A 24,612-nucleotide genomic window follows, 5' to 3' on the forward strand; every position below is an offset into this window, starting at 1 on the left:
AACCCCAAGTGTTTTAGAGACTAAGGTTTATATTCTAAAATTCTAGTAGACCTAACACCGGAAAGCTATAAATAACTAGGCATTTACATAAGGCATATGTAACTAGGCATTACATAAGACTTCTCAGTGAAATCTAGGTAAGAATAAACTTCTATTTTACTTTGCTTTTATTTCTGTTTCTATTTTACTTTTAATATTAATATAAATTAACATTTATTTTTTGAATTATTAAGCATTTTTGTTATGCAAGATTTCAACTATTTAGTTATCATCCTAGCTATTTCCAAAACTGAAAACTATGGGAATGAGGGTGAAAAAATTCATTGCAACTTATGCTGACCTCTCTGATTATAAAACTTCAAAATATACAGGTAAAGACAGAATATAATTCTGTTATATAATTCAGACCTGCACATAGAAAGTTATTTCTATCTTGGCTGAATAATAAATTGGCATATATTTAATATTTTAAAACAAAAAATAGATAAAACTTTCAGCCAGTTCCCATAGTTTGAAATTGAAATAAACCATTTTGACCATAGAATTTATATGATTAGACACTCAGTCAATATGTCTTGTAGGTTACTAAATAATAGTAGAAGGTAGCTCTTTAAAGAAAAACAAAATTTGTTCTCACAAATCATATTAAGATTTAAAGGGTTTTCTCTGAGTCTTAGGAAACTAAAGTAGAAAAGCGTGGCTTACTTTTATTTACTTTTAATGTACTATGACATACTTCTGAAAATCTTACATAACTTTCTTAGGAAACAGAAAATAGTAGGCATGTTAATTCAGATAAAAGATACACAGATACTTCTAAGCAAAGAATTTTGATAATATCCTTTGTAAACTGTTCTTCAAAATTAAATCTCAACTTGCAGATAGCAAATAGTTCATTAAGGATCATTGGTAGGATACTAAAAATAAGTTCACCCGTCCCAGGTCACTGACCTGGAGGTAGGACTGGAAATAATCATGCTTTTTTCCCATAGCACTCTACAACTGTTTTTGAAGTATAAATTACAGAATATCTCAGAATACTTATAATATAAAAAGAAAAATACACATACACATATGGAAAAAGCAAGGTTAGATTTTATACAAGCAATTCTAGATTGTATTGGATATAAAAAATACTCTTGATGGTTCAAAAAAATGGAGACTGGTATAGTTTGGGACACTGAATAAACTTTATTATGCATTATTATAAAAAACTATGCTTTATATAAAGAAGAAACTATGCTTATATAAAGCATATATAAAACACTTGACTGAGTGACTGAACTGAACTGATGCTTTATATTTATATAAAGATGTAGGTATCTAGGCATGTTCAAAGAGAATAGTGGATGCAGCATGACACTGTGAAAAGAGATGAAAGAGATGAAAATCTGTAAGTGCAATTTTCTTAGGTAATTTTCTTTAAAGATGAACAGCCCTGTCCTTCATCCTTAGTGATTTCCACACATTCCTAAGATATAAATCAAACATAACTGTGTATGTTATTCAAAAATTGCCTCTACTGGGAGAATACATGAAAAGTATCTAATTATATATATATATATATATATATATATATATATATATATATACACACACAAACACACATTTGTTGTTGTTCAGTCACTAAGCAATGTCTGACTCTGTGATACCATGGACTGCAGCACACCAGGCTTTCCCCTGTCATTCACTCTCTCAGAGTTTGCTCAAATTCATATCCATTGAGTTGGTGATGCCATCAAACCATTTCATCCTCTGTCACCCTGTTCTTCTCCTGCCCTCAATCTTTCCCAGCACTGGGGTCTTTTCCAATGAGTTGGCTCTTCCCATCAGGTGGCCAAAGTATTGGAGCTTTAACTTCAGCATCAGTTCATTCAATGAACATTCAAAGTTGATTTCCTTTAGGATGGACTAGTTGGATCTCTTTGCTGTCCAAGGAATTCTCAAGAGTCTTCTCCAGCACCACAATTCCAAAACATCAACTCTTCAGCGCTCAGCTTTCTTTATGGACCAACTCTAATCTGTACATGACTGCTGGAAAAACCACAGTTTTGACTATACAGACCTTTACTGGCAAAGTGATGTCCCTGCTTTTTACTGTACTGTCTAGCGATGACCTAGCTTTTTTCCCAAGGAACCAGCATCTCTTAATTGCATGGCTGCAGCCACCATCTACAGTGATTTAGGAGCCCAAGAAAATAAAATAAAATAAACTGTTTCCACCTTTTCTTCATCTATGTGCCATGAAGTGATAGGACCAGAAGCCATGATCTTATTTTTTTTGCATGTTGAGTTTTAAGCCAACTTTTTTACTCTCCTCTTTCACCTTCATCAAGAGGCTCTTTAGTTCCTCCTCACTTTCTGCTATTAGAATGATATCACCTGCATATCTGAGGTTGTTGTTATTTCTCTCAGAAATCTTGATTTCAGCTTGTGATTCATTCAGCCCAGCATTTTGTATGATATACTCTGCATATAAGCAGGGTGATAATATACAGCCTTGACATACTTCTTTCCCAATTTTGAATGTGTCTATTGTTCAATGTCTGGTTCTATCTGTTGCTTTTTGATCTGCATACAGGTTTCTCAGCAGACAGGTAAAGTGGTCTGGTATTCCCATCTCTTTAAGAATTTTTGACAGTTTGTTGTGATCCACACAGTCAAAGGCTTTAGCGTAGTCAATGACGCAGAAGTAGATGTTTTGTTTTGTTTTGTTTTGTTTTAATTCTCTTGCTTTTTCTATGATCCAACAAATGTAGGCAGTTTGATCTCTGGTTCCTCTGCCTTTTCTAAATCCAGCTTGTACATATGGAAGTTCTTGGTTCACATACTGTTGAAGCTTAGCTTGAAGGATTTTGAGTGTTACCTTGCTAGCATGTGAAATGAGTGCAATTGTGCAGTAGTCTGAGCATTCTTTAGCATTGCCTTTCTTTGGGATTGGAATGAAAATTGACCTTTTCCAGTCCTGTGACCATTGCTGAGTTTCCCAAATTGGCTCAACATACTGAGTGCAGCACTTCAACAGCATCATCCTTTAGGATTTGAAATAGCTCAGCCAGAATTCCCTCACCCCCACTACTTTTTATTGCAGCACTTCACACTCCTGGATGTCTGGCTCTAGGTGAATGAGATATATATGTGACTTGGTATTTATTTTAAGGGACTCATACAAAATCTGGGGCTTCCCAGATGGTTTTAGTGGTAAAGAATCTGCCTGCCAGTGCAGGAGATGTGGGTTTGATCCCTGAGTCAGGAAGAGCCTCTGAAGGAGGAAATAGAACCCAGTCTAGTATTCTTGCCTGGAAAATCCCATGGACAGAGGCGCCTAGGGAGCTACAGTCCACAGGGTTGCAAATGGTTCGACATGGGTCAGCGACTGCACACGAGCACATATAAAAAATGACACATTATTTGGGAATACTGAATATGGGTGCCATAGATATATATAGTGTTCTTCATAAATTCATAAAGACAACCCCTTTTCACTGCAAGCATTCCCCCTAAAACTACAAAAATATTTTGGGGAATCCTGAATTTCAGAATCAAAATTTTACATTTCAAAGAAATAAATGTCTCCCACAGGTCCATGTCCCTATATCCCAGAGGAAATAGGGGAAGTTTTAAGAAGGGCTACATTCCTTGTATAAAGAAAAATTTGAAGAGGAAAACTATAGACACTCTAATTTCAATGCTGTATCTCCACAATTCCTGGGTCAACAGAGAAGGTAGACATGACTGAAGATAACCACTCCTTGACAACAGAATTTACCCTCATAGGATTTACAGAACGTCCAGAGCTGAAGACCCTTCTGTTCCTGATATTCCTTACCATCTATCTGATCACCATGGTGGGGAATCTTGGTCTGGTGGCATTGATAGTCACAGAGCATCGTCTTCACACACCAATGTACATCTTTCTGGGTAACCTCGCGCTGATGGATTCCTATTGTTCCAGTGCCATTACCCCAAAGATGCTACAGAACCTCTTTTCCAAAGACAGAATGATTTCTCTGTACGAATGCATGGCACAATTCTATTGTCTCTGCCTTGCAGAAACTACAGATAGCTTTCTCCTGGCAGCAATGGCCTATGATCGCTATGTGGCCATCTGCAAACCACTGCAGTACCACACCATGATGTCAAAGAAACTCTGCATTCAGATGACCACAGGGGCCTACATAGCTGGAAACATTCACCCCACAATTCATGTAGGGTTTCTCTTTAGGTTAACTTTCTGTAGGTCTCATCAAATTAATCACTTTTTTTGTGATGTCCTTCCATTATACAGACTCTCCTGTGTGAACCCTTATATCAATGAACTGATGATATTTATTGTTTCAGGGTCACTTTCAGTCTTCACTATCACCATAGTCATAATCTCTTACCTTTTTATCCTTTTCACAATTTTCAAAATGAAATCCGAAGAGGGAAAAAGCAAAGCCTTATCTACTTGTGCATCCCACTTTCTCTCTGTCTCAATTTTCTATGGTTCTCTTCTTTTCATGTACATTCGACCAAATTCAGTTAATGAAGAGAATAAAGATATTATACCTATTGCTATTTTTTATACTTCAGTGATTCCTTTACTAAACCCTTTTATTTATAGTCTAAGAAATAGGGAAGTAATTAATATTATGAAGAAAATTATGAAGATTTCATAACATTCTGCAACAAATATCATTCCGTATGAACAAATGATTTTAATTTGATTAAAGCTTTTTCAAAATCAAGAAATACTGAGAAAATGGAAAATGGTCACCTCACAAATAACATTAGATTATTAAAACATGATGGCATTATCAGTCAAATAAATAAGGTCAAACGAAGAAAATATGGTAAAATATATTCACAAATCTAAGCTACTAGGTTTCATCAGAAGTGAACTAAATAATTACCATTGAAGTCACATTTGTGTCACAGCATGTTAGTTAAACTAGAAGCTATATTTCAGAGTATAGTAAGTTACACTTTTAGACAAATTCAGCAAAGGCCAGGAATTGAGGTCAGTACATATAAAGAGCACCTTCATTTGGCAAATTTCTAGAATCCCAAGGTATAATCTTACAAACTTCCCAATATCTCAAGTTCTCAAATATTAGTACCCTCTTAAGCATGTGACAGAAGAAAAAACATATATCAACTTCATTTTCAATTTTTTAGTTTGTTCAAAAGATTATGTTTGAGTATGAAATCTCACAGAACGTATATTGATTAATAAAAACTTTTTCTCTTTAGACTGAGTCAATTTACACTTAAGTTCTCTGAAATGCAGTATTTGTACTTTGGTGTACTATCAATCTGTACTTGAAGATGATGCTATTTATATTGACATCACTATGAATTTGACATTTTCATGTAGTTTGATCATCACATATAACAGTGAAATTCCTGAATATATCCTTAAATAAAGTTTTTTCTCTCTGATATTATTATTTGTCCTTTTTGTTATTAGGAATACCACCAATATGGTCTGATTCCAGGGTAAATTACTGGTATATGCATATCATCAACAAAAAGTTGGAGGTGCTGATCAAGCATAAAGGAGGCAGAAAACAGTAAAAATTCAAATATCTAAACAATGATATTTATTGATCATAACATATAAATATGGAAGGAAAATAATTTACTGAGAACGTGCTCTCTGCTTGATGCTGCATTAGACCTTTCATATATATTACCTATCAATTCATAAAATGTGATTTTTCATGCTTTTCATCAGTAAAAATCTCATACTTTGCAATATTAAGGAGCTGGCCCAAGTTTATCCAGCTCATCAAATTCTGCCAGAATTTGAATCGGTACTACCTTTTCCCTATGTGATTAGGAGTTCAGAAAATGGAAATCCTTGCAGCCTAGGGTATTTAGCTTTTAAGTTGCATCAGAAGTAAAAATATGCCTTAAAAATGGGAAAAAATGATTTTTGGAGGAAAATAGAAATGGTTATGGCTGATGTCAATGTTTATGGAAAACAGAGTGGCTCTGGGAATGAGGATGAAGGTGAACCATGGGATGGAATCAAAAAATGAACAAAACAGTCGGAGAGAGCTATCAGTTAATGTGGGGAAAACAGGGGAGGTGCATCAGTTACTGACAATCTTAAAGGCCACCCTAAGGAATCTGACTTAATCTTAGAGGCTGAAGTCTCCTTGGAGCAGAGCAATATCATTGTATATTTCAGAATCCTGATCTTGCAGCTAATCAGAAAGAGACTTAAAGCAAGAAGGCTAACTTCAATAATTCATGTAGTAGATGAGAAGAACTGAAACTGGAGAATACTCTAAATGGAGGGGAATGCACAGATAGAAACATTTTAATGAAAATAAATAGTAAACTGGAACTGTTGATAATAAAATGAAAGCCTATCTTTTCCCTACAAATATCAAACATGACATAATCAATTCCATATCACCAATACTTAATAAGGTACCTGATACATTTGGACTTCAATAAACATTTCACTGCAGCCAGGTTTTCTGGAAGAGTTTTTAGGCCTCCCTCTGAGCCCTCCTTCAATATAGCTTAGTATAATTATGTAAATTAATGTAATAGGCTTATTATTTTTATTTTTGAATGAATTAGTAAATTTTAATTTCTAACATTGTAAAATGGATAGATATAATCCACATAAACAAAGTTCTTTATGGTCATAATACACTTTATAAGCAAAAAGAAATCTCAGTTCAGTCACTCAGTCATGTCCAACTCTTTGAAACCCCATGAACTGCAGAACGCCAGACCTCCCTGTCCATCACCAACTCCCAGAGTCCACCCAAACCCATGTCCATTGTATCGGTGATGCCATCCAACCATCTCATCCTCTGTCATCCCCTTCTCCTCTGGCCCTCAATCTTTCCCAGCATCAGGGTCTTTTCAAATGAGTCAGCTCTCCGCATCAGGTGGCCAAAGTATTGGAGTTTCAGCTTCAACATCAATCCCTCCAATGAACACCCAGGACTGATCTCCTTTAGGAGGGACTGGTTGGATCTCCTTGCAGTCCAAGGGACTCTCAAGAGTCTTCTCCAACACCACAGTTCAAAAGCATAAATTCTTCTGCACTCAGCTTTCTTTATAGTCCAACTTTCACATCCATACATGACTACTGGAAAAACCATAACCTTGACTAGATGGACCTTTATTGGCAAAGTAATGTCTCTGCTTTTTAATATGCTATCTAAGCTGGTCATAACTTTCCTTCCAAGGAGCAAGCATCTTTTAATTTCATGGCTGCAATCACCATCCGCTGTGATTTTGGATCCCAGAAAAATAAAGTCAGCCACTGTTTCCCCATCTATTTGCCATGAAGTGATGGGACTGGATGCCATGATCTTAGTTTTCTGAATGTTGAGCTTTAAGCCAACTTTTTCACTCTCTTCTTTCACTTTCATCAAGAAGAACTGTACAAAAAAGATCTTCATGACCCAGATAATCACGATGGTATGATCACTCCCACGCACCTAGAGCCAGACATCCTGAAATGTGAAGTCAAGTGGGCCTTAGGAAGCACCACTACAAACAAAGCTAGTGGAGGTGATGGAATTACAAGTGAGCTATTTCAAATTCTAAAAGATGATGCTGTGAAAGTGCTGCACTCAATATGCCAGCAAATTTGGAAAACTCAGCAGTGGCCACAGGACTGGAAAAGGTCCGTTTTCATTCCAATCCCAAAGAAAGGCAATGCCAAAGAATGTTCAATCTACCGCACAATTGCACTCATCTCACACGCTAGTAAAGTAATGCTTAAAATTCTCCAAGCTAGGCTTCAGTAATACGTGAACTATGAACTTCCAGATGTTCAAGCTGGTTTTAGCAAAGACAGAGGAACCAGAGATCAAATTGCCAACATCCGCTGGATCACTGAAAAAGCAAGAGAGTTCCAGAAAAACATCTATTTCTGCTTAACTGACTATGCCAAAGCCTTTGACTGTGTGGATCACAATAAACTGTGGAAAATTCTTCAAGAGATGGGAATACCAGACCACCTGATCTGCCTCTTGAGAAACCTGTATACAGGTCAGGAAGCAACAGTTAGAATCGGACATGGGACAACAGACTGGTTCCAAATAGGAAAAGGAGTCAAGGCTGTATATTGTCACCCTGCTTATTTAAAAAGAAATCTAGATACCAAAAATTATGAGAAGCTATGAATTAGAGGTATGTTGCACATTCTATATTCACTGTCTATTTTAATGGATATTTTTAGTTTTCAGGCTTGTATGCATTGATTTAGTTTCCCTTTCCTAAGGATACCAAAATTTGAGCTATGTACCTCTGCACCACTCCCCAACCCTTAGCAACACTGGAGCACCAGAGATCTGTTAAGAGAAGAACATGTGACTGACTCGAGGATAACAAGACCAAAAAAAATTTATTGTCTAGAACTATCTGGAAAATAAGTATCATTTATTTGAAAAGAGGTTCACAAAAAGGATAGTGTCTCTCCCTCGAGTCATGGTATGTGACTATGATATATGGCACAATATATGTGAGGGATTGCGGGCAGGAGGAGAAGGGGACGACAGAGGATGAGATGGCTGGATGGCATCACCGACTCAATGGACATGAGTTTGAGTGAACTCTGGGAGTTGGTGATGGACAGGGAGGCCTGGCGCACTGCGATTCATGGGGTTGCAATGAGTCGGACATGACTGAGTGACTGAACTGAACTGAACTGACTAATGTGTATTTTTACTCACAGTCTTCAGGCGTCTGACTTTATAGGATGGATATGGTGGGCTTTGGCTGAGGATGGCACAACTAGATGTGTTTTTCCAGTAGTCATGTATGGATGTATGGATGTACAGTTAGACTATAAAGAAAGCTGAGTGCCGAAGAATTGATGCTTTTGAACTGTGGTGTTGGAGAAGACTCTTGAGAGTCCCTTGGACTGCAAGGAGATCCAACCAGTCCATCCTAGAGGAAATCAGTCCTGAATATTCATTGGAAGGACTGATCCTGAAGCTGACACTCCAATACTTTGGCCACCTGCTGTGAAGAACTGACTCACTAGAAAAGACCCTGATGCTGGGAAAGACTGAAGGTGGGAGGAGGAGGGGATGGCAGAGGATGAGATGGTGGGATGGCAGAGGATGAGATGGTTGGATGGCATCACCGACTCAATGGACATGAGTTTGAGTAAGTTCCAGGAGTTGGTGATGGACAGGGAAGCCTGGCGTGCTGCAGTCCATGGATTTGCAGAGTTGAACACGACTGAGCGGCTGAACTGATGTGTATTTTGCCATCAAGAAGGAAACCAGACTGGAGATAAAGTCAATGGCATAGCTGAGGAAGTCACAGAGAAACAGACCCAGAGTCACTGGCATAAATTCACCTGGTTTTACAATCTAACAGCTCTTCTTAATGTTTAACTTTGGAAGAGATGTATTATTTATAACTAAGGAAATGTTAATTGATACATTCATGTATCTTGCCTTACCTCCCCTTTTCATAGTCTATTTTTAAATAATCATCAGACAGTCTTTAGTTTACAAATTACTCTTCAGTAGTATCCATTCAGGTATTATTCACACCTATCTTTTTTTAACTTCTTATTTTATATTGGAGTACAGTTGATTAACAGTCTTGTGTTAGTTTCAGTTGTACAATAAAGTGATTCAGTTATATGTATACATGTATCTATTTTTTTTCAAATCCTTTCCCAGTTAGGTTGTTACATAATATTGAGCAGCGTTCCTGCACTACACAATAGGTCCCTATTGGTTATCCATTTAAAATACAGCAGTGCATACATGTCAATCCCAAACTCCCTACTATCCCTCTCCACCATCCTTCCCCACTGGTAACCTTAAGTTTGTTCTTTAAGTCCATGAGTCTGTTTCCGTTTTGTAAATAAGTTCAGTTGTATCATTTTTTTTTAGATTCTACATATAAGCTATATCATATGATAGTTTCATTGCAATACTATTTATAATGGCCAAGACATAGAAGCAACCTAAATGTCCATCAACATAAAAATGGATAAAGAACATGTGCTACCTATATACAATAGAATATTACTCATCTACGTCTATTGTCTTTTACCTTCCTTACTCTATTTTAATTCTGTATAATTCCACTTTAAAAATTTATCCACAAAAATACTAAGGTGGAGCTCAGGAACCAAACCCAGGCTCTCTAGCTTCAGAGTCTATATTCTAACCACAAAGTCATAGTGTGTTGTTAGTCATTCAGTCAAGTTACACTCTTTGTGATCCCATGGTCTGCAGTCTGCCTCTGTCCGTGGGATTCTCCAGGCAAGAATACTGGAATGGGTAACCATTCTCTTCTCCAGGGGATCTTCCTGATCCAGCGATCGAACCTGGGTCTCTTGCATTGCAGGCAGATTCTTTACCATCTGAGCCATGAGAGGATCACATAGGACAGAGAAGTTAAAGTACCAGGAGAAGAAAACTTCCAAGAAGCTAAGCTATCTAGTGGATAGGACAGAAATTCAAGAATGCTATGAATAAATGATATTTTCCTCCAAATTTATTTTTTTAATTTAATTTTATTTTTAAACTTTACAATATTGTATTGGTTTTGCCAAATACATTTGAAAAATTTCAAACATACCAAAGTTAAGAGAATGCCCAGAGATTTTTAAAATCAATATTAAACAACTATTAACATTTTACATTTGACTGGTAAGCCATCTCCAAATGTGTACATACATATATACTTATGGATGTGAGAGTTGGACTGTGAAGAAGGCTGAGCACCGAAGAATTGGTGCTTTTGAACTGTGGTGTTGGAGAAGACTCTTGAGAGTCCCTCGGACTGCAAGGAGATCCAACCAGTCCATTCTGAAGATCAGCCCTGGGATTTCTTTGGAAGGAATGATGCTAAAGCTGAAACTCCAGTACTTTGGCCACCTCATGCGAAGACTTGACTCATTGGAAAAGACTCTGATGCTGGGAGGGATTGGGGGCAGGAAGAAAGGGGGACGACAGAGGATGAGATGGCTGGATGCCATCACTGACTCGATGGATGTGAGTTTGAGTGAACTCCGGGAGTTGGTGATGGACAGGGAGGCCTGGCGTGCTGCGATTCATGGGGTTGCAAAGAGTTGGACATGACTGAGCGACTGAACTGAACTGAACTGAACTGATACATGTAAACAGTATGACAGTTTACCCATAAATACTTCAACATACATCTCAAAGGAACATAGACATTTCCTACATGATCATAATGTCATTATAACCTCTATGTAATTTAACAGCACCAAATATGAAAGTCACATCTGAACTTTTCCCAATTTTCCCAGATTGTCCTCTATAGTGATTTATTTTTCAAGAATTCAGTTAAATGTCATTTTTTTATTTATTTGATAATTTTTATATTTTATATAGTTTTCAAAGGTTACACTCCATTTCTACTTATTATAAATATTGGTTTTAGTCTCCATGTTATATAATGCATCTGTGTAGGCTTTCTTACACCAAATAGTTTGTACCTCCCACTCTCCTAACTCTATATTCTCCTTCCCCACTTCCCCACTGGTTTGTTCTTTGTATCTGTGAGTCTTTCTTTTTCTAATATTTACTAGTTCACTGCATAGTTTAGATTTCACATGTAAGTGATATCATACAGTATTTGTCTTTCTCAGTTTGACTTGTTTCACTTAGCACAATGCCCTTCAAGTCCATTCATAAAACAACAAATGGTAAAAAGGCATTATTTATATGGCTGAGTACTTTTCCACTGTGTGTGTGTGTGTGTGTGTGTGTGTGTACACTTCTTCATCCATTCATCTGTTAGTAGACACTAGTTTCCATGTCTTTACAATTGTATAATGCTGCTATGAACACTGGGGTACGTGTATCTTTTTTAATTAATGGGCTTTTCCCCAGATGTATACCCAGAAGTGGAACTGCTGGGTCAAATGGCAGTTCAGTTATTCGTTTTTTGGAGAAACCTCCATACTGTTGGCTGCACCAATTTACATTCCTACTGACAGTGTATGAGGGTTCCCTTTTCTCCACATGCTTCTGAACATTTGTTATCTGTATTGTTTCATATGATAGCCATCCTGAATGGTGTAATATGATAACTTACTGCAGTTGTAATTTCCATTTCCTTGATGATTTGTGACATTGAGCACCTTTACATGTGCCTGTTGGCTACCTGCAATTCCTCCTTGGAAAAAGTCTATTCAGTACTTACGTCCATTTTAAAAAATCAGGTTATTTGGGTTTTTCTGATGTTGAGTTATATGAAACTTTTATATATGCTGGATATTAATAATATCTTTTATCAGTCATCAGTTCAGTTCAGTTCAGTCACTCAGTCATGTCCAACTCTTTTTGACCCCATGAATTGTAGCACGCCAGGCCTCCCTGTCCATCAGCAACTCCCAGAGTTTACCCAAACTCTTGTCCATCGAGTCAGTGATGCCATCCAGCTGTCTCATCCTCTGTTGTCTCCTTCTCCTCCTGCCCCCAATCCCTCCCAGCAGCAGAGTCTTTTCCAATGAGTCAACTCTTCGCATGAGGTGGCCAAAGTACTGGAGGTTCAGCTTTAGCATCATTCCTTCCAAAGAAATCCCAGGGCTGATCTCCTTTAGAATGGATTGGTTGGATCTCCTTGAAGTCCAAGGGACTCTCAAGGGTCTTCTCCAACACCACAGTTCAAAAGTGTCAATTCTTCGGTGCTCAGCTTTCTTCACAGTCCAACTCTCACATCCATACAAGACCACTGGAAAAACCATAGCCTTGACTAGATGGACCTTTGTTGGCAAAGTAATGTCTCTGCTTTTCAATATGCTATCTAGGTTGGTCATAACTTTTCTTCCAAGGAGGAAGCGTCTTTTAATTTCATGGCTGCAATCACCATCTGCAGTAATTTTGGAGCCCAAAAAAATAAAGTCAGCCACTGTTTCCCCATCTATTTCCCATGAAGTGATGGGACCAGATGCCATGATCTTAGTTTGCCGAATGTTGAGCTTTAAGCCAACTTTTTCACTCTCCTCTTTCACTTTCATTTGCAAATATGTTCTCCCACTAGGTTATCTTTTCATTTTGTCCACAGTTTCCTTTGTTATACAAAATCTTTTAAGTTTAATTAGACCCCACTTGTTTAATTTTGCTTTTGTTTCCTTTGGTTTTAGTAAATTAATTTAAGGAAATATTGCTGCAATTTATGGCAAAGACTGTTCTACCTACATTTTCCTGTAGAAGTTTTACAGTATGTGGTCTTACATTTAGGTCTTTAATCTGGTCTTACATTCATGTCTTTGAGTTTATTTCTGTCTACAATGTTGAAGAATGTTCAAGTTTCCTTTTTTTACATGCAGATGTCCAGTTTTCCCAACACCGCTTCTGCAAGTGACTGTCTGTTCTCCATTGTGTATTCTTGCCTCTTCTGCCATAAATTAAGTGACTATAAGTATGTGGGTTTATTTATGGGCTTTACCCTCTGTTTCATTGATCTACATGTCTGTTTTTAGCGAGTACTATACAATTCTGAATACAATAGTTTTGTAGTATACTCTGAAGACAGGGAACATGATTCCACCAATTCAGTTCTTCTTTTTCAAGATTGTTATGGCTGTTTGGAGTCTTCTGTGCTTCCATACAAATTTAAACATTTTTTGCTTATGAAAAATGTCATTAGTATTTTGATGGGGGTTGAAAAATAGGTAAATTGCTTTGGTTAGTATAGTGATTTTGACTATATAAATTCTTTCAGTACAAGAACACGGTATATCTTTCAATCTCTTTGTGCTGTCTTCAGTTTCTTTCTTCCATGTCTCACAGTTTTCTGAGTACCAGACTTTTACCTCCTTAGATAGGTTTATTTCTAGCTATTTTTTTATTTTTGATGTGATGATAAATGGAATTGTTTCTTAATTTCTCTTTCTGATACTTCATCGTTAGTATAGAGAAGTGTAACATACTTCTGTATATTAAGTTTGCATCCTGCAACTTTAACAAATTCACTGACAAGCTCTAAGTTTTCCAATTTCATCATTAGGATTTTCTATGTACAGTATTACATCATCTGCCAAACGTAACAATTTTACTTCTTACTTTCCAATTTGAATTACTTTATCTTTTCTTCTTCTCTGATTTATATGGCTAGGACTATGTTGAACTGAAGTGGCGAGAGTTGGCAACCTTATCTTCTTCCAGAAAAGGAAGAAAAGGAAATGCTTTCAGCTTTTCACCACTGAGTATGTTAGCTGTAGATGTGTCATATATGGCCTTGAATGTTGAGGATAGTTAAGATCATTGTCTTCACACACCAATGTACATCTTCCTGGGGAATCTCACTCTGATGGATTCCTATTGTTCTAGTGCTATTACCCCAAAGATGCTACAGAACTTCTTTTCTAAAAATAGAATGATTTCACTCCATGAATGCATGGCACAATTTTATTTTTTCTGCTTTGCTGAAACTGCAGATTGCCTTATCCTGGCAGCAATGGCCTATGATTGCTATGTGGCCATCTGCAAAACACTGCAGCACCACACTATGATATCAAAGAAACTCTACATTCAGATGACCACAGGGGCCTACATATCTGGAAACATTCATACTATGATTCATGTAGGGTTTCTCTTTAGGTTAACTATCTGTCAGTCAGTCACTCAGTCATGTCCAACTCTTTGAGACCCCATGGACTGCAGCATGCCAGGCCTCCCTGTCCATCATCAACTCCCAGAGTCTACTCAAACTCATGTCCATTGAGTCAGTAATGCCATCCAACCATCTCATCCTCTGTCATCCCCTTCTCCTCCTGCCTTCTGTCTTTCCCAGCATCAGGGTCTTTTCTAGTGAGTCAGTTCTTCACAGCAGGTGGCCAAAGTGTTGGAGTTTCAGCTTCAGCATCAATTCTTCCAATGGATATTCAGGACTGATTTCCTTTAGGATGGACTGGTTGGATCTCCTTGCAGTCCAAGGGACTCTCAAGAGTCTTCTCCAACACCACAGTTCAAAGCATCAATTCTTCAGGGTTCAGCTTTCCTTATAGTCCAGTTGTCACATCCATACATGAGTACTGGAAAAACCATAGCTTTGACTAGATGGACCTTTGTTTGCAAAGTAATGTCTAGGCTTTTTAATATACTGTCTAGGTTGGTCATAGCTTTTCTTTCAAGGAGCAAGTGTCTTTTAATTTCATGGCTGCAGTCACCATCTGCAGTCATTTTGGAGCCCAAAATATAGTCTCTCCCTGTTTGCATTGTTTCCCCATCTATTTGCCATGAAGCAATTGGACAGGATGCCCTGATCTTAGTTTTCTGAATGTTGAGTTTTAAGCCAACTTTTTCACTCTTCTCTTTCACTTTCATCAAGAGGTTTTCTATAGGTCTCATCAAATAAGTCACTTTTTTTATGATGTCCTGCCATTATATAGACTCTCCTGTGTGGATCCTTACATCAATGAATTGATGATATTCATCTTTGTAGAGTCAGTTTTGTCTTCACTATTACCATAGTAATAATCTCTTAACTTTTTATTCTGTCCACAATTTTCATGATGAAATCCAAAGACAGAAAAGGCAAAACCTTACATGTGCAGCCCACTTTCTCTCTGTTTCAACATTCTATAGTTCTTCCTTCCTTTTCATGTATGTTTGACCAAATTCATGTAATAAAGATGATAACGATATATCTATTGCTATTTTTTATACTCTAGTGATTCCCTTGTTAAACCCAGTTATTTATAGTCTAAGAAATAAGGAAGTAATAAGTGTTCTGAAAAAAATTATTGAGAAGAATTTATAAAATTATGAAACAAATATCATCCAATATGGACAGCTGACTGTAATGTCATTAAACTTTTTTCAAAATCAAGGAATATTGAGAAAATGGAATGGCCATGTCATATATAACATTAAATTACTAAAACGTGATGATGTATCAGGCAAATAAACAAGTTTAAAAGAAGAGAGTGTGGTAAATACATTTCAAAAGCTAAGCTACTAGAGGTTTCATGAGGAATGAACTAACTAACCTTGAGGTCACAATTATGTGAAATTATGTTTCAGAGTATTAGTTCAGTTCAGTGCTCAGTCCTGTCTGACTCTTTGTGACCCCATGGACTGCAGCATGCCAGGCTTCCCTGTCCAAGTAAGTTACAATTTTCAACAAATTCTAGAAATGCTAAGAATTGAAGTCAGTATATATGAGGTCACCTCCATTCAATATTTTTGGCAAATTTCAGGAATCCCAAGGCAAAAATTTGCAAACTCTCACATATCCCAAGTTTTCAACTATTAAACTTTTCTTAAGAAGAATCATGTGATAGAAGTAGTCTTTATGTCTCATTTGATTCTGAATTTGAGTCTGTTCAACAGGTTTTCTTTTAATATGAAACCACACAGAATATATATTTGTTAATCAAGAACATTTTCATCTTAATTATTAGTCAATATTCTCTAAAATTAAGTATTTTATTTACTCTATTACTCTCTGAAATAAAGTATCTATAAATTTGTGATTTTAAAATCTATACTTGAATATGATGCTATTTATATTGACATCACTGTGGATTTGATATTTCTAAATAGTTTTATTGGTTGACCATCATATATGACAATCCAATACATAGATATATTCTTAAATAAAGTTTTTCTCGCTGATACTGTTACTTGTCTTGCTTGTTATGAGGAATACCACCAAATTAAGACTGACTCCAAGATAAATTATTGATACATTCAAGGCATTAACAAAAATCACCAGGTTCTGATCAAACAAAAATCACCAGGCTCTGATCAAGCAAAAATGAGGTGGAAAATTGTAAAAATATAAAACAATATCAAATTTAAATTTAATTTTAAATATAACAATTCAAATTTATTAAATGCATTTATTATTAATCATTAATCATAAAATTTAATAATTTAAATCTAAGACCAGATACTATAAAATGTTTAGAGGAAAATACCGAAGAACACTCTTTGACATAAATTGCAACAAGATCTTTTTCAAACCATCTCCTACAGTAAGAGACATAAAAACAAAAATAAACAAATAGAACCCAAATTAACTCAAAAGACTTTTGCACAGCAAAGGAAATCATAAACAAAATCAAAGCACAACCCACAGAATAGAATAAAATATTTGCAAATGATGTGACTGACAATGGATTAACCTCCAAAATTTACAAACAGTTCATATAGCTCAATATTAAAATAAACAAACATCCAATCAAAAAATAGGCAGAAGAAATAGACATTTCTCAAAAGAAGACATGCAGATGGCCAAGAGACACATGAAAAGAGGCTTGACATTGCTAATTATTAGAGAACTGCAAATCAAAACTACAATGAAGTATCACCACACACCACACAGTCAGCATGGCCATCATCAAAAAGTCTACAAACAATAAATGCTGGAGAATGTGTTTCAAAAAGGGAACCTTCCTACACTATTGGTGGAAATGTGAATTGGTACATTCATTATGGAAAAGAGTATGAGGGTTCCTTAAAAAACTAAAAACAGAGCTATCCCTTCACTGAGCATATGTCTGAAGAAAAACAAGGTTCAATAGGATACATGCACCCCAATGTTGACTGCAGCACTATTTACAATGGCCAAGACATGGAAACAACCTAAATGTCCATCCACAGAAGAATGGATAAACAAGACATGGAACACATATACCACGGGATATAATTTACCATAACAAAGAATGAAATAAGGCCATTTGCAGCAACATGGATGGACCTGGAGATTTTCCTAAGTGAAGTAAGTCAGAGAGAGAAAGACAAATACATATAAAATCACTTCTATGTGGAATCTTTTTTTTTTTAATAATACAAATGAATTTATTTACCAAACGGAAACAGACTTAGAAGACAAATTTATGGTTACCAAAGGGAAAATGTTGAGGAATGGATAAATTGAGTTTGGGATTGACATGTACACTCTACTATTTTAAAATAGTTAACCTACAAGGACCTACTATTCAACACATGGAACTCTGATCGATATTCTGCAGTAACCTAAACAGGCCCTTTAATGGATCACTGCCTTGTGGCAAATGGGTTTATGTAACTCAATGAAGCTATCAGCCATGCCAGGCAGGGCAACCCAAGATGGATGGGATATAGTAGAGAGTTCTGAGAAAATGTGGTCCACTGGAGGAGGGAATGACAAACCACTCTAGTATTTTTGTAGTGAGAATCCCATGAACAGTATAAAAAGGCAAAAGGATATGACACTAAAAGATGAGCCCCCAGGTTAGAAGGTGTCCAATATACTACTGGGGAAGAGCAGAGGGAAATTATACTACAGTGCCAGAAAGAATGAAGTGGCTGGGCCAAAGCAGAAATGACACTCAATTATGTATATGTCTGATAGTGAAAGTAAAATCTGATGCTGTAAAGAACAATATTGCATAGGCTCCTGGAATGTTATGTCCATGAATCAAGGTAAATTGGACATGGTCAAGTAGGAAATGGCAAGAGTGAACATCAGCATCTTAGCAATCAGTGAACTAAAATGGACAGGAATAGGCAAATTTAATTAAGACGACCATTATATCTACTACTGTAGGCAAGATTCCCTAAGAAGAACTGGAGTAGCCGTCATAGTTAACAAGAGTCTGAAATGCAGTACTTGGGCACAATCTCCAAAGCAACAGAATGATCTCAGTTCATTTCCAAGGCAAACCATTCAACTTCACAGCAATTCAAGTCTATGCCCCAACTACTAACAACAAAGAGGAAGTTGACCAGTTCTATCTTCAAGAGATGGGAATACCAGACCACCTGATCTGCCTCTTGAGAAATTTGTATGCAGGTCAGGAAGCAACAGTTAGAACTGGACATGGAACAACAGACTGGTTCCAAATAGGAAAAGGAGTACATCAAGGCTGTATATTGTCACCCTGTTTATTTAACTTATATGCAGAGTACATCATGAGAAATGCTGGACTGGAAGAAGCACAAGCTGGAATCAAGATTGCCGGGAGAAATATCAGTCACCTCAGATATGCAGATGACACCACCCTTATGGCAGAAAATGAAGAGGAACTCAAAAGCCTCTTGATGAAAGTGAAAGTGGAGAGTGAAAAAGTTGGCTTAAAGCTCAACACTCAGAAAATGAAGATCATGGCATCTGGTCCCACCACTTCATGGGAAATAGATGGGGAAACAGTGGAAACAGTGTCAGACTTTATTTTTTGGGCTCCAAAATCACTGCAGATGGTGACTGCAGCCACGAAATTAAAAGATACTTACTCCTTGGAAGGAAAGTTATGACCAACCTAGATAGCATATTCAAAAGCAGAGACATTACTTTGCCAACAAAGGTTCGTCTAGTCAAGGCTATGGCTTTTCCTGTGGTCATGTATGGATCTGAGAGTTGGACTGTGAAGAAGGCTGAGCGCCGAAGAATTGATGCTTTTGAACTGTGGTGTTGGAGAAGACTCTTGAGAGTCCCTTGGACTGCAAGGAGATTCAACCAGTCCATTCTGAAGGAGATCAGCCCTGGGATTTCTTTGGAAGGAATGATGCGGAAGCTGAAACTCCAGTACTTTGGCCACCTCATGCGAAGAGTTGACTCATTGGAAAAGACTCTGATGCTGGGAGGGACTGGGGGCAGGAGGAGAAGGGGAAGACAGAGGATGACATGGCTGGATGGCATCACTGACTCGGTGGACGTGAGTCTCAGTGAACTCTGGGAGTTGGTGATGGACAGGGAAGCCTGGCGTGCTGGGATTCATGGGGTCGCAAAGAGTCGGACACGACTGAGCGACTGATCTGATCTGATCTGATGATGACCTATAAGACCTTCTAGAACTAACACCAAAAAAAGATGTCCTTTTCATCATAGGGAACTGGAATGAAATAGAAGGAAGTCAAGAGATACCTGGCGTAGTAGGCAAGTTTGACTTTGGAGTACAAACTGAAGCAGGGCCAAAGACTAATAGAGCTTTGCCAAGAGAATGCACTGGTCACACCAAACACACTTTTCAACAACTCAAGAAATGATTCTACACTGGGACATCACCAAATGTTCAATACTGAAATCAAATTGATTATATTCTTTGTAGTGATGGAGAAGCCCTATACAGTCAGTGAAAACATGACCTGGAGCTGACTGTGGCTCAGCTCATCAGCTCCTTATAGCAAAATTGAGGCTTAAACTAAAGCAAGTGGGGACTGATACTAGGTCATTCAGGTGTGACTTAAATCACATCTCTTATGATTATACAGTGGAAATGACAAACAGATTCAAGGGATTAGATCTGGTAGACAGAATGCCTGAAGAACTATGGACTGAAGTTCATAACATTGTACAGAAGGCAGTGAATAAACCCATCCTAAAGAAAAAGAAATGCAAGAAGGCAAAGTGTTTGTCAGAAGAGGTCTTACAAAAAACTGAGGAAAGATGAGAAGCTAAAAGAAAGGGAGAAAGGGAAAGATATACCCAACTGAATGCAGAGTTACAGAGAATAGCGAGGAGAGATAAGAAGGCCTTCTTCAGTGAACAATGCAAAAAAAAAAAAAAAGAGGAAAACAACAGAATGGGAAAGACTAGAGATCTCTTCAAGAAAACTAGAGATATCAAAGGAACAGTTCATGCAAGGATGTGCATGATAAAGGACAGAATCAGTAAAGACTTAACAGAGGCAGAAAATATTAAGAAGAGGTGGTTAAGAATATATAGAAGAACTGTAGAAAAAAGGTCTTGATGACCCGGATAACCATGATGGTGTGATTACTCACTCAGAGCCAGACATCCTGGAGTGTGAGGTCAAGTGGGCCTTAGGAAGCATTACTACCAATAAAGCTAGTGGAGGTGATGGAATTGCAGCTGAGCTATATAAAATAAAAAATACTAAAAGATGATGGTGTTAAAGTGCTCCACTCAATAGGGAGTTGCACTCAAAAGTGCTATCATCAAATTTGGAAAACCCGGCGTTGGCCACAGGACTAAAAACAGTCAGTTTTCATACCAATTCCAGAGAAGGGCAGAGCTAGAGCTAAAGAATGTTCAAACTACCGGACAATGGCAATCACTTCCCATGCTAGTAAGCTAGTACTCAAAATCCTTCAAGCCAGGCTTCAGCAGCACTTGAATCAAAAACTTTCAAGTGTACAAGCTGGGTTTAGAAAAGGCAGAGGAACCAGAGATCAAATTGCTAACATACTGGATCATAGGCAAAGCCAGGAATTCCAGAAAAGCATCGACTTCTGTTTCAATGATTACGCAAAAGCGTTTGACTGTGTGGACCAAAACAAACTGAGGAAATTTTTTTAAAAGATGGGAATACTAGAGACTATCTTACCTGTCTCCTGAGAGACCTGTATAAGGGTCAAAAAGCAAGTTAGAACTTGAAGTGAAATGAAGTGAAAGTCACTCAGTCATGTCCAACTCTTTGTGACCCCATAGACTATACTGCCCATGGAATTCTCCAGGCCAAAATACTGGAGTGGGTAGCCTTTCCCTTCTCCAGGGGATCTTCCCAACCCAGGGATTGAACCCAGGTGTTCTGCATTGTAGGCGGATTCTTTACCAGCTGAGCCACAAGGGAAGTCCAGTTAGAGCCTTACATGGAACAAATGACTGGCTCAAAATTGGGAAAGGAGTACGAAATGGCTGTATATTCTCACCTGTTTATTTAACTTATATCCAGAGTGCATCATGCAAAATGCTGGGCAGGATAAATCACAAGCTGAAATCAAGATTGCCAGGAGAAATATCAACAATCTTAGATATGCAAATGATACCACTCTAATGGCAGAAAGTGAAGACGAATTAAAGATCCTCTTGATGAAGATGAAGGAGGAGAGTGAAAAAACTGGCTTAAAACTCAACATTTAAAAAAAAAACTAAGATCATGGAACTGGTCCCATCACTTCATGGCAAAGAGAAGGGGGAAAAGTGGACACAGTAACAGATTTTCACTTGGGCTCCAAAATCATTGCAGATGATAACTGCAGCTGTGAAATGAGAATATGCTTGCTTCTTGGAAGAAAGGCTATGACAAACCTAGACAGCATACTAAAAAGCAAAGACATAACTTTGCTGACATAGGTCCATATAGTCAAAGCTGTGATCTTTCCAATAGTCATATATGGAAGTAAGAGTTCAACCATAAAGAAGACTTAATGCTGAAGAATTGATGCTTTTGAATTGAGGTGCTGGAGAAGACTCTTGAGAGTCCCTTGGACAGCAAGGAGTCAAAGCAGTCAATCCCAAGGGAAATCAACCTGAACACTCATCTTAAGGACTGATGATGAAGCTGAAGCTCCAGAACTTTGGCCACCTGATGCGAGCAGCCAATTCATTGGAAAAGACCGTGATGCTGGGAAAGATCAAAGGCAAAGGAGAAGAGGGCAACAAAGGATGAGATGGTTGGATGGCATTAGTGATTCAATAGATATGAACTTGAGCAAACTCTGGGAGATGGTGAGGTACAGGGAGGCCTGGCGTGCTGCAGTCCATGGGGTCACAAAGAGTCGGACACAACTTAATGACTGAACAACAACAACTTAAACAGGAAAAGAATTTGAAAAAGATAAAATAAAAATATGTATAACTGAATCACTTTGCTGTAACCTGAAACTAACACAACATTAAAAATCAACTATACTCCAATATAAAATAAAACTAAAAAGTAAAACAGCAATACATAAAAGATGATAAAAATAAAAGGGGTTGTAAATTAAAACCAAAAATGAGTCTTGTTACTCTCCTATAGTGAAATCATCAGAAGATGGAATATAACTGAAATATACAATTAGATGTGATAATCTGGAGGAAACTCAGAGAATGAAAGAGAAGTTGGTCAAGTACAGAACCAAGGGGAACACAACACTGTAAAACACAGAGAAACACAACCCAGCATTAAAACTGAGATGGAACACTCAGGAAGACAGAAGCAGTGAGTTTTACCACAGAACCAAAGTTGAAGATTTTCAATAGTACCAAACACCACAGCTTGGTTAGGCAGATAATTAGATGCTCTTTGGAGTTTCCTTTTAGCATTGGTTTTGACCTTACTGAGAGGCTTCAGGGAATTATCAGGGAAGGACCCAAACACAACAATTTTCAATTTTCCCATGCCCTATAAGTACGTATAAATAAGATACTGTAAATATCTCCTATATCATGTATGCATATACTTCAGCCAAACTATCCACTTTGTAATTTGGTCTTGCTATTTCAACCTTTCAAAATTTAACATATGCTTCCAATCTGCTGTTTCTTTTCCACATGTGCTTCATGTAGTACAATGCTACTTATCCACCAAGGTTCATGTGAAATGATACTTTCAATGAAAAAATCTTCTTTTCTTCTTTCAGATCTCTATTCATTTCATTCTCCTTATTTCCATATTATATGTTTATACTTTTTTATACCACAGCTTGAGTTGTTTCCTCGTTACCAACGTAACTGTTTTCTCCCCACTAGATTATGAACTTCTTTTCAGGAGCCATTTCTAAAATCTAAGAATTCCTTATCCTGTGCTTATTCTACCCACAGTTGTTTCCAACACCCTGTATATTGTAAATATTTGATTTAAGGTTAAACAGAACTGAAATTTGAAAAATCAATGCAGCTTGTATTAAGGATCTAACTCATTTCGTTGTCAGGAGCCCAAAAGATGTAAGATGTGACTTACGAATATTTAGCCAATGTCTTTACAATTAAGACACATAACATATACAATTCATATTTGATAAAGTCACAAATGCATTATAAAGGCAGGTAATTATCACAAAGACCAGGAAAAAGAAAACCTTTTAATTTAGAGGGAGGACTAGAAAAATCCTTAAGAAAGAGATCTCATTTGAGATCAAGAATGAGTAGGACTGCAGTGATAGACAGTGAGAAAAAGATATTTTAGATGAGGAACAAGCAAATTAATGAAGCAGGTGCACAGAGGAAGAGCGAAGGAATGTACATGGTCAAGTGCCCTGTGGTGAGAGGAAGAAAGCAACTGTGCAGCAACAGGGCTGGCAAAATAAGGGAAAGTATTTGTTTAAAAACGAACCAAAGACCATTTCAAATACATGAGCAAGGGAGTATTATCTTTTTTCATCATCAGACAAATATTTGTTCAGCACGTGAAAGTGTCACATATTATTCAAGTGTTAAAATTAAAGAAATGAACATAAGAGAGACATCTCTTCCCTCTTAAGCTCATAGAGACTGGGGGATGAGTGACTGATTATAGATGTACTAACAAATATACAGCATGCTGAAGAGTGATTATTAGAATTAAGGGGGAATCAGCATAATAAAGACAAATGCAGCTGCTGTAAATTTAAAAGAAAAGAGAATAGTCTCAGTAATTCATATGTAGGAATATATAATATTAATAACATCAAAGTTTCCAAAATGGGTTTTGGAGGACATGGAGCCAAAGTCAACTCACAGAGGGAAGAAGTTGATACCGTGGCTGAATTTTCTACACCTCCAAATCCAATCATCTTTCATAAACCATAATTAATCCCATAAACATATTAATTCATCCAGTAGGAGGTGAAACCAACCTCTTCTGACCATTTTACATTTTACACAAAGAATGCAAAGAATCATAAAAATTAGGTCAGTTAAATAAGATTCAGCAAGATGATCTCAAATTACTTTACTGACTTTAATGAAGGTCTTTCACTTTAAATTTTTCATTCATGCTCAGTGGCTAAATTG

The 24,612-nt window shown here is 37.2% G+C and overlaps 1 protein-coding gene and 1 pseudogene across 1 annotated transcript; both read left to right on the forward strand.

Moving 5' to 3' along the window:
* The first annotated feature begins 3,731 nt into the window (after positions 1–3,731).
* OR5K21 (olfactory receptor family 5 subfamily K member 21) lies at positions 3,732–4,661 on the forward strand. Its single transcript, NM_001390444.1, has one exon. It carries the CDS (start codon positions 3,732–3,734, stop codon positions 4,659–4,661), a length of 930 nt encoding a protein of 309 aa, NP_001377373.1.
* Positions 14,245–14,610, forward strand: OR5K27P (olfactory receptor family 5 subfamily K member 27, pseudogene; annotated as a pseudogene).

Source organism: Bos taurus, chromosome 1, assembly GCF_002263795.3.
Source record: "Bos taurus isolate L1 Dominette 01449 registration number 42190680 breed Hereford chromosome 1, ARS-UCD2.0, whole genome shotgun sequence".
Lineage (NCBI taxonomy): Eukaryota > Metazoa > Chordata > Mammalia > Artiodactyla > Bovidae > Bos > Bos taurus.

What these genes read in the sequence shown, in the direction of transcription:
- OR5K21 (NM_001390444.1), top strand. Translation starts at nt 3,732, where the DNA reads ATGACTGAAGATAACCACTCCTTGACAACAGAATTTACCCTCATAGGA.